This window comes from Doryrhamphus excisus, chromosome 7 (assembly GCF_030265055.1).
Source record: "Doryrhamphus excisus isolate RoL2022-K1 chromosome 7, RoL_Dexc_1.0, whole genome shotgun sequence".
Taxonomy (NCBI): domain Eukaryota; kingdom Metazoa; phylum Chordata; class Actinopteri; order Syngnathiformes; family Syngnathidae; genus Doryrhamphus; species Doryrhamphus excisus.
In genome coordinates this window covers 4,168,847-4,187,327 of record NC_080472.1, presented here as the reverse complement: position 1 = coordinate 4,187,327, position 18,481 = coordinate 4,168,847, and the positions used below count along the sequence as shown (strand labels likewise).

At 46.2% G+C, this 18,481-nt stretch overlaps 1 protein-coding gene across 4 annotated transcripts in view; it reads left to right on the top strand.

Annotated features, from left to right (window-relative positions):
* The window catches only part of kif13ba (kinesin family member 13Ba), a 46,527-nt gene that overhangs the window by 22,219 nt on the left and 5,827 nt on the right, over window positions 1-18,481 (top strand). For 2 of the 4 annotated variants that reach the window (XM_058078797.1, XM_058078801.1), the window contains 29 exons: window positions 246-333; window positions 443-577; window positions 2,470-2,582; window positions 3,408-3,519; window positions 3,600-3,812; window positions 3,879-3,989; window positions 4,063-4,197; window positions 5,341-5,474; window positions 5,561-5,647; window positions 5,712-5,902; window positions 6,971-7,241; window positions 7,356-7,518; window positions 7,606-7,761; window positions 7,836-7,985; window positions 9,645-10,013; window positions 10,106-10,263; window positions 11,428-11,560; window positions 11,639-11,794; window positions 11,865-11,964; window positions 12,067-12,193; window positions 12,264-12,319; window positions 13,431-13,555; window positions 13,630-13,905; window positions 13,985-14,137; window positions 14,921-14,998; window positions 15,330-15,380; window positions 16,549-16,705; window positions 16,990-17,120; window positions 17,207-17,263. In XM_058078797.1, the coding sequence (XP_057934780.1) occupies window positions 246-333; window positions 443-577; window positions 2,470-2,582; window positions 3,408-3,519; window positions 3,600-3,812; window positions 3,879-3,989; window positions 4,063-4,197; window positions 5,341-5,474; window positions 5,561-5,647; window positions 5,712-5,902; window positions 6,971-7,241; window positions 7,356-7,518; window positions 7,606-7,761; window positions 7,836-7,985; window positions 9,645-10,013; window positions 10,106-10,263; window positions 11,428-11,560; window positions 11,639-11,794; window positions 11,865-11,964; window positions 12,067-12,193; window positions 12,264-12,319; window positions 13,431-13,555; window positions 13,630-13,905; window positions 13,985-14,137; window positions 14,921-14,998; window positions 15,330-15,380; window positions 16,549-16,705; window positions 16,990-17,120; window positions 17,207-17,263 (4,186 nt within the window). The remainder of the gene's footprint in view (window positions 1-245; window positions 334-442; window positions 578-2,469; window positions 2,583-3,407; window positions 3,520-3,599; window positions 3,813-3,878; window positions 3,990-4,062; window positions 4,198-5,340; window positions 5,475-5,560; window positions 5,648-5,711; window positions 5,903-6,970; window positions 7,242-7,355; window positions 7,519-7,605; window positions 7,762-7,835; window positions 7,986-9,644; window positions 10,014-10,105; window positions 10,264-11,427; window positions 11,561-11,638; window positions 11,795-11,864; window positions 11,965-12,066; window positions 12,194-12,263; window positions 12,320-13,430; window positions 13,556-13,629; window positions 13,906-13,984; window positions 14,138-14,920; window positions 14,999-15,329; window positions 15,381-16,548; window positions 16,706-16,989; window positions 17,121-17,206; window positions 17,264-18,481) is intronic. The other 2 variants (XM_058078800.1, XM_058078798.1) reach the window with 2 other exon arrangements.

Below are 18,481 nucleotides of genomic sequence, written 5' to 3'. Positions count from 1 at the left end.
GTTGACGTCCATGCAGGCCAACACTAAATCAGCACCGCTGGCCTCCGGTCTGCGCACCCCAGACACGGCAACCTTTGACCTTTGCTCGCTTGCCAGCCCTTTCACCTCTAAAGTAGAGCCTGACCATCTGACCACCATATGTGCTTTGTAAACGATGAAGTTGGAAGTGTGCATTGGGGTCAAAACGAGGGCTGCAGAAAAAAAATTAACACTAAAGTACAAGGAACTTCATGCTTTCTTCTCAGGGGTCGACAAACGCTGAGGGTGAGAGAGCACAAAGTGTTGGGTCCTTACGTGGATGGCCTGTCTCGGCTAGCGGTGGCCAGCTACAAGGTAGAGAGATATGACATCCATCATCTTTATCTAGCATCTTAGCACCATCTGTATGTGTCGAACATCTAGCATGTTCACGTGACAACACACTGTACCCAATCGTCCACAGGACATTGAGTCTCTGATGTCGGAGGGGAATAAATCTCGCACGGTGGCTGCCACCAACATGAATGAGGAGAGCAGTCGATCGCACGCCGTCTTCAACATCATCCTGACGCACACTCTTACGGACGTACAGTCTGGGGTAAGAAGACACCCGTACATGCTGGGGAATGTTAGCATAGCGGTAGCCTCGGTTTGGAGGCGTTTGCATACATTCATTCATTCATTTTCTACCGCTTTTTCCTCACGAGGGTTGCGGGGGGTGCTGGAGCCTATCCCACCCTCGACTGGTCGCCAGCCAATCACAGGGCACATATAGACAAACAACCATTCACACTCACATTCATTCATACCTATGGACAATTTGGAGTCGCTAATTAACGTAGCATGTTTTTTGGAATGTGGGAGGAAACCGGACTACACGGAGAAAACCCACGCATTCACAGGGAGAACATGCAAACTCCACACAGAGGGTGGAATTGAACTCGCGTCTTCTAGCTGTGAGGTCTGCGCGCTAACCACTCGACCACCGTGCAGCCTAATAGCATTTGCATACAGTACATTTTAAATGTTGACGTATTTGACATAAAGAATTGGACTTGATGTTTATTGGAAAGTAAGGATGTGATCTCAGCGCCTCAGGGGAGTTAAGATGATCTCATATCCTTCAGTATAAATTAGGGGTTTCAAACTCAATTTACCTGGGGGCCACTGGAGCTAGGGTCTGGGCAAGGCTGGGTCGCATCAGGTTTTCTAAAAAAAAACAAACGCATTTATTAAGAAAAATATACAAACTTTTTCAGAGCTTTGGTTTCCGATTTTCTACAAGAAAAGCTCTGATAAAACATTCCACTGTTCTCAAATATCTTACTTTTAATTTTTCTGCACAAAATAAGATGAAAAATAAATAAACAAATCAAGAATAAAGAAAATCAATCAATCAGTAATAAATATAATAATAATAATAAAACGGCAAATAATAAAAACTTAAGAAACCACATATAGTTGGTGGGTAGACAAATTATTTTTTTCAGATTAAAATGAACAAAGCATTATTAGAGCCCTGTAGACATGACAAAACACGACTATAGTCACATTTATACTTTTTTTATTTACAACATATTGCGCAACTGCAGGGTCTTGAGACACATGCTAACTCGCAAACTAGCGAGAGCTAGCAACCTAAACGGTAGCCTTCAAGTTATTTCCTTTAAACTGAAATAGCCAAAAACTTACCACTTCCACACGGATAGGGAGGATAACTATTAACAGTTATTTAACCTTTAACATAAACATTAATCAAACGTAATAATTTTTTCTGGGTACATGATACCATACAGCATTCATATCAAACTTGCGCGGGCCGCACTCACATTAAACTTTCATATCAAGGCGGGGGGCCTCAAACTAGTGTCCTGCGGGCCACATATGGCCCGCGGGCCGCGTGTTTGAGACCCCTGGTATAAATGGTTGGACAGCTGATGATTGATTATTAATTTTTCGTGCTGATAAAAGTCTTTCCCTGAAAAAAAAAAAGCTCCTTATTGAACAGGATGATGTCATCTGTCTACCCGGGAACAAAAAGCCCCAAAATGGCTAAAATGTGACAAATTCTCCGTCCTTTTTATTTTTTTTAAACCCACTTAGTCTCCTTTCCCGCTCGCTCTCAACCTGCAGCCAAACCCGGGCCACCGGCACACGCCATAAATAATTGAGACGCCGTGTCGCTCGTCAGCTGACACCGCCTTCCGCCCCCCCCCCCCCCCCCCCCTCGCTTGGCTGGTCATGAAGCAAACACACGTTGGTGGCGGCGAGCCAGTCACTGCAACATCAGCGTTAGCGGTCTTGGGTCTTATTATGGGTGCTGAAGAAAACACAAAAGGACGTTTGTAGTCCTCGGATGACTCGCGTGGACTGTGTCTGAGTCTTCTGGTGTTTCTGGGGAAACAACTCATCATGGGATCCTCTCTCTCTCTCTCTCTCTCTCTCTCTCTCTCCCTCTCCCTCTCTCTCGCTCTCTCTTTTGCACTGCAGACGAGCGGTGAGAAAGTGAGTCGGTTGAGTTTAGTGGACTTGGCCGGAAGTGAACGAGCGGCAAAAACTGGAGCAGCAGGAGAGCGCCTCAAAGAGGGAAGCAACATCAACAAGTATGCAAGAGCCACACACACACACACAAACACACACACAAATACACACACACAGACTGTTTTCCATATGTTCTCAATATGAGATCCTACACATCAATGGCATCAGACTACTCTGGAAGATTGCTGGAAAACAGCAGAGCCTTTTTTATGCTTCTGCACTAGGCCCTCTTCTTGTATAAATGATCTTTGACCAGTGTTTTTTTTTTTTTTTTTTATGTTTTTGCAGTAGGTCCTTAAAGTCAGCAGAGTACTCTCCATGTATAGATGGTCTATACATCAGAGATCTCCTCTAATAGAGGATCTTTGGTAGTGTTTTCTTTGTTTTGTTTTATTTTTTTTACAATAGTTCTGAAAAGACAGCACCTTTAAAAGAGTGCACCTAGAGCAGGGGTCTCAAACTCAATTTACTTGGGGGCCACTTTTCAAAAAAAAAAAACAAACAAAAAATTTTTTTATTAAAAACAAAAAAATTTAAAAACAAACTAGTGGGCCGCGTGTTTGAGACCCTTGGTATAGAGGATCTTTGACTAGCGTTTTTGCAGCAGTTAGGTCCTTTGAATTAGCAGAGCACTCTTGGCACATACAGTAGAGGATATTTGACGTGCATTTTTGCAGTAGGTTGTTAAAAACAGCAGAGCACTCCTGCCGTATAGAGGATCTTTGATCGGGTTAACACAGTGTTTCTTTATGTATGACAACCATTTAGCAAAGTAACATTTTCAGATAAGACGGAGCCTTGCATCGACTTTATGCCCAAAGTAATATCACTCGTGAAGGGAGAGGTCTGACCCACGGCATTGAAAGTGTGGGCTGTGTGCTTGTCAGGTCTCTGACGACACTCGGCCTGGTGATCTCCGCTCTGGCAGAGCAAGGAACAGCCAAGAACAAGACCAAGTTTGTTCCCTACAGGGACTCTGTGCTTACATGGCTGCTGAAGGTACACACACGCACCTTTGCCTTTCTTTCTGCATTCGTGTTCTTCTCATGTCTTCTTGGTCCAAACCTGCTGCTCTCCAGGACTGTCTCGGCGGCAACAGTCGCACAGCGATGGTGGCAACCGTCAGCCCAGCGGCGGACAATTACGAGGAGACGCTCTCCACGCTGCGCTATGCGGACCGAGCGAAGAGCATCGTGAACCACGCCGTCGTCAACGAGGACCCCAACGCTCGCATCATCAGGGAGCTCCGAGAGGAGGTGGAGAAACTGCGAGTGCAGCTAACTCAAGCTGAGGTGAGTCTCCGTTGAGCTGATCCTCAAAAGATCATCATCATCATCTGTTCTTCGTCTCCGACTCAGTCGCTGAAAGCTCCGGAGCTGAAGGAGCGTCTGGAGGAGTCTGAGAAGCTGATTCAAGAGATGACCATCACGTGGGAGGATAAGCTTCGCAAGACAGAAGAGGTTGCACAGGTGAGACCATGAAGTCCATGAATGGCTGTGCGTTTGGAACGCTACATGCTCTCCTTCTTCTTCTACCACAAAGGAGCGTCAGAAGCAGCTGGAGAGTCTGGGCATTTCCCTGCAGTCTTCAGGAATTAAAGTGGGTGATGATAAGAGCTTTCTGGTCAACCTCAATGCAGATCCAGCCCTCAATGAGCTGCTGGTGTACTACCTGAAGGTACAGTGATCCCTCGTTTATGGCGCTTCGTTGCTTTCACGTCCCAATCGTTATGAGTGAGTTTTGCAAAGTAGGATTCAATATTAATAAACACATTATTTTCTTACAGCATAGAAATCCTGTGTATGACTCTGAATGCAGGTTTTAACATCATTAGAGCCCTGCAGACATGAAATAACACCCCTATAGTCACCTTTACAGTCCTATTATTATTATTATTATATTATATATTAATATATATTAGGGCGGCACGGTGGTTGAGTGGTTAGCGCGCAGACCTCACAGCTAGGAGACCAGGGTTCAATTCCACCCTCGGCCATCTCTGTGTGGAGTTTGCATGTTCTCCCCGTGCATGCGTGGGTTTTCTCCGGGTACTCCGGTTTCCTCCCACATTCCAAAAAACATGCTAGGTTAATTAGCGACTCCAAATTGTCCATAGGTATGAATGTGAGTGTGAATGGTTGTTTGTCTATATGTGCCCTGTGATTGGCTGGCCACCAGTCCAGGGTGTACCCCGCCTCTCGCCCAAAGACAGCTGGGATAGGCTCCAGCACCCCCCGCGACCCTCGTGAGGAAAAAGCGGTAGAAAATGAATGAATGAATTAATATATAACATATTAATTAATTATATATTATTATTATATTATATATTATGTTAATTAATTATATATAATTATTATATTATTATTATTTATATTGCTTATTATTATTTAATTATATTATGATTATTATAATTATAATTATTAATATATACTATATATATTATATTATATTATATTATTATAACATTCCTCACATCACATTGCTTTTTTTTGTAGTCGAAATATGTGTCCCATTACGTGCATCGTTGCCTCCCACATGCTAGCTGTATTCCTCTCTTTAGAACGCACACAAAAGGGAAAAGTAGTTTTAAGTAAGGATTGTGGATGACGGGCAAAATTCCAAAGAGTGTAGAAAGAAGATCGAAGAAGCCGACAAATGACCACTTCCACACTTCCCCAAGTAAATTGAGTTTGAGACCCCTGATTTTTTAATAATGTACCTCGTGACACGAGGACAAAGGATGTAATAAAGCATTTGGTGCCTTCACTTCCTGTTCCTTGGTTTGTATATTTTTATGGACATACTTTTTTGTTGTTTCAGGAGGACCACACTCAGGTGGGCTCTGCAGACTCCCAGGACATCCAGCTGTGTGGGATGGGCATCCAGGCCGAGCACTGCGTCATCGACATCACGGGCGACACCGCCGTCATCCTCACCCCCTACCCCAACGCTCGGTAAAGAGCATGAGAATATGAGCTGTATAAGTTTGTATTTCCTCTTTAACGCTTCTTCAATCTGTGCTTTCTCGCCGTCCTTTCAGGACTTGTGTCAACGGATCCCCGGTGACCACGGCGCTGCAGCTTCACCATGGCGACCGCATCCTCTGGGGCAACAACCACTTCTTCAGGTATCTCCGCATTGTCATTCCGCACTGAAACGGCAAACTCACAGACCCAGCACCGCGCACGCAGGATAAACCTTCCCAAGCGCCGCGCTCGGACAGCCGAGGACGAGGAGGGCGACGGCGGTGTGATGAAGAAGAGCGGGAGCAGCGAGCAGCTGGACGCAGACGGCGACACGGCCAGCGAGGTGTCCAGCGACGTCAGCTTCTCCTACGAGTTCGCTCAGACCGAAGTCATGATGAAGGCTCTCGGCAACAACGGTACGTTGGCCATTCTCGCGCTCGGCCCTTCGGAACGCTTGCTTACATCGCTTTTTAGTTCTTCTTACTTTGGGGATTATTTCCAGTATTATTTGAAGTCTTTCATATATTTTTGATGCAAGGTTGCCACGTTCATTAATGACTTACAGGAGGGGCAATCACTTTAATAAAATGACACATTCTATTCTTCTCTATTACTGCAATTTCTCTGACTTTGTGGTTTATTTCCAGACTCATATTATTCTGCTTTATTCCTATATATATATATATTTCAATTAAAATGACTCATACTATTCTGCTTTATTCCTATATATATATATATATATATATCAATTAAAATGACTCATATTATTCTGCTTTATTCCTATATATATAGGAATAAAGCAGAATAATATGAGTCATTTTAATTGATATATATATATATATATATATATATTTCAATTAAAATGACTCATACTATTCTGCTTTATTCCTATATATATTTATATATATATATATATTTCAATTAAAATGACTCGTACTATTCTGCTTTATTCATATATATATATGTATATTTCAATTAAATAATATGAGTCATTTTAATTGAAATATATATATATATATATATATATATATATATATATATTTCAATTAAAATGACTCATATTATTTTGCTTTATTCCTATATATATATATATATATATTTCAATTAAAATGACTCATACTATTCTTCTTTATTCTTGTAATTTCTCTGATTTTGTGGACGTTTTCAAGTCTCATTTGGTTTCCATTTTGTGTGCAAGGTTGCTGCTGTCTTATTTTTATTTTTATTTTTGCGAGAGCAGTGGTCATAAAAGCACACGAATGTGTCTTTGTCTTTGAGTCTTTGTATTTTATTTCTGTTATAAATTGTCATTTGTTATGAAAATTCTGCATGGAGCGATCGTGTGCATGTGAATTCATGCTGGGCCTTAGAACACACCAAAAGAGGGTTACGCCTTACTTGTGGTGTTTAGTAATCCCAGGTACGGTCCACTTGGCCCAGTATAAGCATACCATTTTCACATGCTGGTTTTTTGTCCCACCCAGACCCCATGCAGAGCGTCCTGCAGTCTCTGGAGAGGCAGCACGAAGAGGAGAAGCGCTCGGCTCTGGAGCGGCAGAGACAGATGTACGAGCAAGAACTCCAGCAGCTCCGTCGGAAGCTCAACCCGGACCGCCTGTCCTCTGGAGCGCCGTCGTACGGCCAGCCAAGCGTTGGACAGCAGTCGCACCATCGCAGCATGGAGAGGCTCAGCGTGGGAGGCATGAGCCATTCCAACAGCGCACAGAGCAGACTGAGACAGTGGAGCGAGGATAGGTGTGTGTGTGTGTGTGTGTGTGTCGAGAGCATCAAGCATCCAAACACAAGCCCAGGACGGTGGCATTAAAAGGGAGATTCAGGGATGAAATTCCCACTTTCTCCATCCTGCAGGGAGGCGGTGCTGCTAAGGAGTTTGCGGCGCTTACGGGAGCAAATCGTGCGAGCCAACCTCCTGGTGCAAGAAGCCTGCTTCATCGCCGACGAGCTGGAACGCCACACCGAGTACAAAGTCACCCTCCAGATCCCCTCTGATAACCTCAACGCCAACCGCAAGGTGTTGCAGACAAACGCCAGCACACCTTTCTGTGTGTGTTTGCACATTTCCTAACCATGGTGTGTGTGTGTGTGTGTGTGCGTGCAGAGGGACGCCGTACTCAGTGAACCGGCCATTCAGGTACGACGGCGGTGCCGTGGGAAGCAAATCTGGAGTTTGGAGAAGATGGAGAACCGCCTGGTGGACATGAGGGAGCTGTACCAGGAGTGGCAGGACTACCAGCACCATGACAGCGACAACCCTGTGAGTGACTTTTTTGCAAGGTTAGCGTTTGCAAGACGCCAGCGCTAACACTCCTCATCCTCCTCTTCCTCCAGATGATGCGCTCGTATTTCCGCCGCGCCGACCCCTTCTTTGACGAGCAGGAGAACCACAGTCTGATTGGCGTCGCCAATGTCTTCTTGTCCTGCCTTTTCTATGACGTCAAGCTCCAGTATGCTGTTCCCATCATCAACCAGAAGGGGGAGGTAGGTATTAATTCATTTTCTACCGCTTTTTCCTCACGAGGGTCGCGGGGGGTTGCTGGAGCCTATCCCAGCTGTCTTCGGGCGAGAGGCGGGGTACACCATGCCTTCAAGTTATTTCCTTTAAACTTAAATAGCCAAAAACTTACCACTTCCACACGGATAGGGAGGATAACTATTAACAGTTCTTTAACCTTTAACATGAACATTAATGAAACGTAATAATTTTTTCTGGGTACATGATACCATACAGCATCCATATCAATCTTGCGCGGGCCGCACTAACATTAAACTTTCATATCAAGGCGGGGGCCTCAAACTAGTGTCCTGCGGGCCAAATGTGGCCCGCGGGCCGCGTGTTTGAGACCCCTGCCATACAGCATGCATATCAAACTTGCGCGGGACGCACTAACATTAACCTTTCATATCAAGGCGGGGGCCTCAAACTAGTGTCCTGCGGGCGACATTTGGCCGCGTGTTTGAGACCCCTGCCATACAGCATCCATATCAAACTTGCGCGGGCCGCACTAACATTAAACTTTCACATCAAGGCGGGGGCCTCAAACTAGTGTCGTGCGGGCCACATTTGGCCCGCGGGCCGCGTGTTTGAGGCCCCTGCCATACAGCATCCATATCAAACTTGCGCGGGCCGCACTAACATTAACCTTTCATATCAAGGCGGGGGCCTCAAACTAGTGTCCTGCGGGCCACATTTGGCCCGCGGGCCGCATGTTTGAGACCCCTGACTTATAGTGTCTAAAACAGGGGTGCTCACACTTTTTCAGCATGCGAGCTACTTTTAAAATGACCGAGTCAAAATGATCTACCCACTACAAAAATGCAAAACATCTATTTATTTTCAAATGTATTGAGGATTATTTGTACGTACAATGTATGTTGATGTACCTTACATAACCAAATGAGCCAATATTGCAAAACACACATAATTAACTATTAACATTTTTTGTAATTACCTGAGTTTACTTTGATGACTTGCACTGAATTGAACCAGCCAGGGATGCATAGTCCGGACAGTAGCTGCTGATAGCCAGCCTCAAGCACACTTCCAAATGTTTATCAGTCATGGATAATATCCGTATCATAATATCCGTATAATATTCCATATCCGTATGGAAGTGATGTGTTTTTTGCCTTTTTACTTGGTCCAGTTTTCAGCTCCTTCACTCATTTTAGTGACCATAAACTTTAGCGAGGGCTTAAAATCTCGCAATTCGCCGACTAGCTTAGCACTTTGCATCGTTGTTTACGCATGAGCGGTGACCTAAAGGTCAAAATTCAGTTGTCATCTGACTGGTTGTCCTGTATGTCAATCAAGTAACGGGGATGGATGATAGGCTGACATCGTAAGTTCTGCTGCACTTAGAGACGTTGTTTGATTTGATTGGTCGCCCGAAGGGCAACATTCAGTTGTCATCTGAATGGCTGCCCTGTATATCAATCAAGTGACGGCATTGATGCTGGGATGATATTTTTTTAATGTCACGCCGCGATCGACCAGCGATCGACCAGTACCACCTCCGCGATCGACCGGTAGCTCGCGATCGACTTAATGAGCACCCCTGGTCTAAAACATGCATTTTTAGGACTTATTCGTTCTTATTTATAGTCTTATCTATAGTCTTTCTCGACTGTGGTCGTCAGGTGGCCGGGCGTCTCCATGTGGAGGTGGTGAGGGTAGGAGGGGCTTTAGAGGACAACATCGCCGGTGGAGACGATCCTGACAACAACCTGGACTCTGAAATCCAGGACCGCAAACTCGTCTGTATGGTAAGAGATGTCCAATGCCGCATGGCCAGGATGTTTGCCATCGAGTGTAACCTTCTTCATCTTCTGCAGATTAAGATCCTGCAAGCCACGGGTCTCCCCCAGTACCTGTCCAACTTTGTCTTCTGCCAGTACGCCTTCTGGGACCAGCCTGAGCCCATCATCGTCGGCCCCGAGGTAGACCCCTCGTCCTCGTCGCCCAGCACCAAGGACCCGCACTGCATGGTGGTGTTTGACAGCTGCAAGGTGAACACCCTGGAAGGGAGCAGAATATGTCGGCATTTTTTTTTTGCAGCGAGAACCATCAGCGTCACATGTGGTCTTCTTGGATCCAATAGGAACTGGCTGTGTCCGTCTCCGAAGATTTCATTGAGTACCTGACTGAGGGAGCGGTGGCCATCGAGGTGTACGGACACAGGCAGGCCGACGCGGGCAGGAACCCGGCCTTGTGGGACCTCAGCATCATTCAGGCCAAGACGCGTACACTGAGAGACAGGTAACACTCAGCAGGTTACAGCATGTACTTGCAGCTCAATACTGCCTTTTTAAGGTAATACTAGCTACTTTAAATGACATTTTTGTATTTAAAGGATAGAAAAACGTTACATTTGTACTATATCAACATTGTAGCTTTTTCTCTTTACTTTAAGTTGTCCCTCGCTACATTGTGGTCCACTGTTTTGTGGTTCAATACAGTCTATTCATTCTATTCATGGACTGGTCGCCAGCCAATCACAGGGCACATATAGACAAACAACCATTCACACTCACATTCATACCTATGGACAATTTGGAGTTGCTAATTAACCTAGCATGTTTTTTGGAATGTGGGAGGAAACCGGAGTACCCGGAGAAAACCCGGCGAGAACATGCAAACGCCACACAGACATGGCCAAGGATGGGATTGAACTCGGGTCTTTTAGCTGTGAGGCTAACCACTCGGCCACCGTGCAGCCACCTTTGAAACTCATTCATTCATTTTCTACCGCTTTTCCTCACAATGGTCGCGGGGGTGCTGGAGCCTATCCCAGCTGTCTTCGGGCAAGAGACGGTGTACACCCTGGACTGGTCGCCAGCCAGTCACAGGGCACATATAGACAAACAACCATTCACACTCACATTCATACCTATGGACAATTTGGAGTCGCTAATTAACCTAGCATGTTTTTTTTGAATGTGGGAGGAAAAGTACCTGGAGAAAACCCGGGGAGAACATGCAAACAGAGATGGCCGAGGGTGGAATTGAACCCTGGTCTCCTAGCTGTGAGGTCTGCGCGCTAACCACTAGACCGCCTTGCCGCCCCCCCGGAACCAAAACTGTGATAAATGAGGGATGTGGGAGGCACGGCGGTCGAGTGGTTGGCGCGCAGACCTCACAGCTAGGACACCAGGGTTCAATTCCACCCTCGGCCATCTCTGTGTGGAGTTTGCATGTTCTCCCCGTGCATGCGTGGGTTTTCTCCGGGTACTCCGGTTTCCTCCCACATTCCAAAAACATGCTAGGTTAATTAGCGACTCCAAATTGTCCATAGGTATGAATGTGAGTGTGAATGGTTGTTTGTCTATATGTGCCCTGTGATTGGCTGGCCACCAGTCCAGGGTGTACCCCGCCTCTCGCCCTGTATTTTTATGTTTTTTTTAATTATTTGTATTTTATCAGGTGGAGCGAGGTCATGCGGCGTCTTGAACTATGGATCCAGATCCTTGAGATCAACGAGAACGGCGACTTTGTCCCGGTGGAAGTCATTCCCGGCAGAGACGTCAGCACCGGAGGAATCTTTCAACTCCGCCAAGTAAGTTCGAGCATGCATCATGCCACTCTTCTCACGTGTTAAAGCAGGGCTTGGAAGTTGAGTACAATGTTCCTGCAGGGCCAGGCCAGGAGGATCCAAGTGGATGTACGCTCCGTTCAGGACTCGGGCACCATGCCTCTGATAGCGGAGATCGTGCTGGCGGTGTCGGTGGGCTGCGTGGAGATCACACCCACCATCAGCGGCCAGGAGGGGGACGAGATGGACAGTTACCAGGTGCGCTCGGTTCACTTTGTGGGTCTCGGAGTTGAAGTTGGTAGCTAAACGGGGTGTTGCTGTGGTGCAGGAGAGAGACCTGGAACGCTTGCGACGTCAGTGGTTGGCGGCTCTCACCAAGAGACAGGAATATTTGGACCAGCACCTGCAGAGCCTCGTCAGCAAAGCAGGTAGATCACGCACCAACCTCCTTCCATACTGGTTGTTATTGCATCATCATAGATACATATCTTGTCTCCATTTTCCGAGTGGAAATTGTCTTGTGTGCACAGAAAAAAACGAGGACGACACGGAGAGGGAGGCCCAGCTGCTCGAGTGGCGCCTGACTCTGACTGAGGAACGCAACGCGGTCATGGTGCCCTCTGCCGGTAGCGGCATTCCCGGCGCTCCTGCTGAGTGGTATGTTTTTTGGTTTTCATCCTCAACAATTCATTGTTGATGGACTATGGCGTGTGTTTTTTGTCCGCAGGGTTCCGCTCCCGGGCATGGAGACTCACATTCCGGTTCTCTTCCTGAACCTCAAACGTACGTCACATCAATCATTCTTGCATTTCCTGGAAGTATGATTCCTTATTTTAAACGGAATATTTTTTATAGTCGGGCGGCACGGCGGTCGAGTGGTTAGCGCACAGACCTCACAGCTAGGAGACCAGGGTTCAATTCCACACTCGGCCATCTCTGTGTGGAGTTTGCATGTTCTCCCCGGGTTTTCTCCGGGTCCTCCCACATTCCAAAAACATGCTAGGTTAATTAGCCACTCCAAATTGTCCATAGGTATGAATGTGAGTGTGAATGGTTGTTTGTCTATATGTGCCCTGTGATTGGCTGGCCACCAGTCCAGGGTGTACCCCGCCTCTCTCCCGAAGACAGCTGGGATAGGCTCCAGCACCCCCCGCGACCCTCGTGAGGAAAAGCGGCAGAAAATGAATGAATGAATTTTTATAGTCGGGCAGCACGGCGATCGAGTGGTTAGCACGCAGACCTCACAGCTAGGAGATCAGGGTTCAATTCCACCCTCGGCCATCTCTGTGTGGAGTTTGCATGTTCTCCCCGGGTTTTCTCCGGTTTACTCCGGTTTCCTCCCACATTCCAAAAAACATGCTAGGTTAATTAGCGACTCCAAATTGTCCATAGGTATGAATGTGAGTGTGAATGGTTGTTTGTCTATATGTGCCCTGTGATTGGCTGGCCACCAGTCCAGGGTGTACCCCGCCTCTCACCCAAAGACAGCTGGGATAGGCTCCAGCACCCCCCACGACCCTCGGTAGAAAATGAATGAATGAATTTTTATAGTCACAACATAGAAAGTCTGGTGCTTGTGTGTCTCAGCATTACATTACAGCTAACACTACTGACACCTAGTGACTAGTGTACAATACTACAGTGTCTTTCAATGCATCTTCTAAATGCTTTAAGTTTGTATTTTATGTAATTTTACTGTTTTTATGGTTGAAAATGTTTGATTCCGACAAAAAGGTACATAATATTTATATAAATAAGCATTTTTGGTAATCTCGACATTACCGTTCCCCCACAGTCATGATTATAATGTTTGTAAAGGCAGGTGTACCTAATGTTGCGTCTGTTAGCATGAAAGAGTCCAGTCGCTATGAATCCATGTCGTTTGTGCGTGTAGCCGATGACCTCAGCTCTCAGGACCACTATGAAGTTCCCGATGCGGGCGGCTGGGACGCCACGCTGAGCGGAGAAGACGAGGACGACTTCTTCGACCTGCAGATCGTCAAACACTACGACGGCGAGGTAAAGCCGGCTTTGAGCACACAACCGGTGGCGTTAGCTTCCCGTTCCGACTCTCCCAACTGTCGACTCCGCAGGTGAAAGCCGAGGCGTCGTGGGACTCCACCGTCCATGAGTGCCCCCAGCTGAGCCGAGGAGGAGCTTGGCCCGACAACTGCGTGTACCTCACCGTGCGCGCGGTAGTGCAGCTCAGCCACCCCGCCGACATGCAACTGGTCCTCAGGAAGAGAATCTGCGTGAACGTCAACCCCGGGCGCCAGGGCTTTGCTCACACCTTCCTCAGAAGGATGTCCACCCGTAGCACCATCCCCGGCTGCGGCGTCACCTTCGAGGTGGTGTCCAACATCCCCGGGGTAAGACCAGCTTACGTTTTTGGTTTTTTGGTGTTCTCCATCACATCACTGAACGTAATCTTTGTTTTCCCATCATCAGGATGCCCCCGGTTCCGAGGACAGGGAGATGCTAGCCCGCCTTGCCGCCAGCGCTCACAGCAGCCAGTCAGGAGACGACGAGGCCGCTATTGAGAAGTACCTCCGCAGTGTGCTCAGTCTGGAGAACATCCTCACTCTGGACCGACTCAGACAGGTACGCCCCTGATCCACATTTTAAGACCTGTTGAAAGATGGCACTGTTGGATCTTAAGGTTCTGAGTAGAGACTGAATGGGAGTGAGACTCATTCATTCATTCATTCATTTTCTACCGCTTTTTCCTCACGAGGGTCGCGGGGGTTGCTGGAGCCTATCCCAGCTGTCTTGGGGCGAGAGGCGGGGTACACCCTGGACTGGTCGCCAGCCAATCACAGGGCACATATAGACAAACAACCATTCACACTCACATTCATACCTATGGACAATTTGGAGTCGCTAATTAACCTAGCATGTTTTTGGAATGTGGGAGGAAACCGGAGTACCCGGAGAAAACCCACGCATGCACGGGGAGATCATGCAAACTCCACACAGAGATGGCCGAGGGTGGAATTGAACCCTGGTCTCCTAGCTGTGAGGTACGCACGCTAACCACTCGACCGCCGTGCCGCCCAAATGATGATTAATAAATGTTAATTATAAAAAGTGATACTGGATAATTCCTCACGGCACACCTGACTGTTTCTCAAGGTACACTAGTGTGCTGCGGAAAATCACTGGAATATCGGACACTAGATCCAATCCAGCCTTTTAAAGGCTATGCTCTTCCACTTTAATGTTTCTTTGCAAGAAATTGCTTGCTTTTTCTGTCTTTATTTTGCATTTTGAGGCTCTACTAAGAACCTTTTTAAGATCCAACAGTTCAAAATGTACATTCTTAACATTTTGGGATCAAACAACATTCAGATTCTCACAGGGCCGACATGTCTGTGTCTCTCCCAGGAAGTGGCAGTGAAGGAACAACTGGCCGCCAGAAGCCGAAGTAACCGGCGGAGTATCAGTTCCCCGTCTGTAAATAGGGTAAAAACCGTCCACCGAGTTCCCAGGGTCGTTACTAAACTGTGAGCGTAGTGAGGGAAAATAACCTCAGGCGGGATAAAGATGAGCAGGAAGCAACCGTTGAAGCATTTCCCCTTGGGAAACAGGAAGTCGCAAAGCACAGGGAAAAATATGCCACATCGGCACTTTCAGTCAGTTTAATTCCCAAAACTGAGAAGGAGGGTTGCTTTAAAAAAATGTTTGAAATATAAAAATATCGTATTAAAAGTTGTGAACACAGGGGATGATGATGCTTTATTTATATTAGGAAGTTGTTGTTGTTGTTGTTGAACTTGATTTTGTCCATCCTCAGTTGTCCGGAAGCAGACAAGACCTGTCCACAACCTGCCTGCTGGAGGACAAGGTAACACACCACGCCAGCCACAACTTATTGATTCATAATTCAATAATTCATTCATTCATTCATTAATTTTCTACCGCTTTTCCTTACGAGGATCGCAGGGTTTTCAACCACAAAAACAGTAAAAATTAAATAAAATACAAACATAAGGCATTTAGAAAATTGCATTGAAAGACACTGTAGTATTGTACACTAATGCTGGCTGAGACACACAAGCACCAGACTTTCTATGTTGTGACTATAAAAATTCATTCATTCATTTTCTACCGTTTTTCCTCACGAGGAGTCGCGAGGGGGGGTTGCTGGAGCCTATCCCAGCTGTCTTTGGGCGAGAGGCGTGGGTACACACTGGACTGGTCGCCAGCCAATCACAGGGCACATATAGACAAACAACCATTCACACTCACATTCATACCTATGGACAATTTGGAGTCGCTAATTAACCTAGCATGTTAATTGGATGCACGGGGAGTACATGTAAACTCCTCACAGAGATATGCCAAGCGTGGTATTGAACCCTGGTCTCCTAGCTGTGAGGTCTGTACTCTAACCACTCGACCACCGTGCCGCCCCGATGCACGGGGAGAACATGTAAACTCCTCACAGAGATATGCCAAGCGTGGTATTGAACCCTGGTCTCCTAGCTGTGAGTTCTGTACGCTAACCACTCGACCACTGTGCCGCCCCTAATTCATTCATTCATTCATTTTCTACCGCTTTTTCCTCACAAGGGTCGCGGGGTGCTGGAGCCTATCCCAGCTGTCTTTGGGCGAGAGGCGGGGTACACCCTGGACTGGTCGCGAGCCAATCACAGGGCACATATAGACAAACAACCATTCACACTCACATTCATACCTATGGACAATTTGGAGTCGCTAATTAACCTAGCATGTTTTTGGGGATGCACGGGGAGTACATGCAAACTCCACACAGAGATATGGCGAGGGTGGAATTGAACCCTGGTCTCCTAGCTGTGAGGTCTGCGTGCTAACCACTCGACCACCGTGCCGCCCCTAATTCAATAATAATAATTTGTTCAAAATGTTGCCCTTTACAAAGTTAATTCCTGGTTTCATTCGAGCGTTAGACGCCGATAAATGAGTATACAGTGCAGTCGTCCCTCGTTTATCACACACACACGCCATGTTGGCATTTTTTTTTGTTTCCTCAGGGTCGATGGGAGAGCCAACAGGATATCTTCATGCCCTCTCAGTTTCACCGCACCCTCCCCCGTCCCGCCTCCTCGCCCTCCACCTACTGCCCCGGCCCGCCCCCGTCCACCCAGCCCTCCGCCGTCACACCCCCACGCAACCAGGAACCAGAGCAAGGTAGGCCTTTTGCTCCTCCTCGCGTCCTCTGCCTGGTGTTTGTCCTCCTGCTGGTGGTTGCTGGTGGTGGCAACATCATGTTTCATCATCAACGTGTCTTCTCTGATCATGTGATCACGGACTTGAGATGATTCCGATGCTGTCAATCAAAACTGATAAATGAATCATCTTGTCTGTTGCTGTTTTTTGGGTGTGTTCTTCAACTTCTCTTTCACACCTCCTCTACCTCCTTGATTCCTTGCCTCCTTCCTCCTCCTCCTCCTCCTCCGCCCTCCCTCCCCCAGGTCGTTCAGGACTTGCTGCCTCTTATCTTTCAGTGAAGGCGTTGGTTCCTCAGATGCCCAAACTCCTCAAGTCTCTGTTCCCGGCGCGGGACGACAAGAAGGAGCTGAGGCCGTCGCCGCAAGGCCAGCAGGTCGGTAAAGATGGCCGACACGAGCGGCCGCTTCTCCCTTCTTTCCGAGAGCCGCTCTGATGTTTATTTGTTTGTCTCCGCAACAGCACGTGCCTCGCATCATGTCGCCACCAGGGGGCGACGACAGAGTCAAGGCGGACTCGGTGAGAATGTGCTTCTGCTTGCCCCCCCATCCCCCCTCCCTCTTTTTATTGTCTGTCTTTCCAATTCAGTTCTTCTTTAAGACTGGACCTCATTCGCCAATCAAAGCAGATCTGCTACTTTGAAGCCAAGTAGACGAAATCATAGAAATAGATTCATAGTCATATTATTCATAGTCATGTCAGCATCCATCATGGAAGGGACCACCAAGCCCCTCCTGTGTGGCACCCCGTGTAGCCCCGCCTTCCACAAAGAGGTTTCATAGTAGAGAGAATGCTCACTCTGTGTTCATTTCACATGGAGTCTTCGGAGTGAAGCCTCTTGTCATCCAGCCTGTGTAGCACAGAAGGGCATATAACCTCATTAGGACATTTTCCTCGTATTTTTTTCATTACAATTTTTCCTAAAATTTACTTCAAAAATGTCATGTTAGTACATTTTTTCTCGTAAAATGACTTAAATATCGTAATGTTACAAATTTTTGTCATATGACACTTTTTCCCCCAAAATCTTAACCTTAACCTTATTAGGACATTTTTCTCGTAAAATATGACTGATGTAATGTTACAAATTTTGTCATATTACAATTTTTTCTTTTTCATAAAAATCTGACGTAAAATTACTTGAATATCGTAATGTTACAAATTTTGTCATATTACGACATTTTTTTAAGAAAAATCTGACTTTCATGTCATAACCTTATTCGGACATTTTTGAAGAAAAATGACAAGTGTTGTAATGTTACGACTTTTTTTGTCATATTACGACATTTTCACGAAAAATTTGTAGTGTTATACCATGATTACTTTGTTTTTGCAAAATATAACTATAGTGCCGTAATGTTACAATGTTTTTTTTTTCATTACAATTTTTCTTAAAATTGACTTAAAAAATGTCATGTTAGTACATTTTTCTCGTAAAATGACTTAAATATCGTAATGTTACAAATTTTTGTCATATGACACTTTTTCCCCCAAAATCTTAACCTTAACCTTATTAGGACATTTTTCTCGTAAAATATGACTGATGTTGTAATGTTACAAATTTTGTCATATTACGACATTTTTTTAAGAAAAACAAAGAGGTTTCATAGTAGAGAGGATGCTCACTCTGTGTTCATTTCACATGGAGCCAATGTGCCAATTTTTTTTAGGTTTTATATCCTTCCATAAGTCCATATATCTGTTATTGGGGCAGAACTTTTTAGTTGTGACATTTTA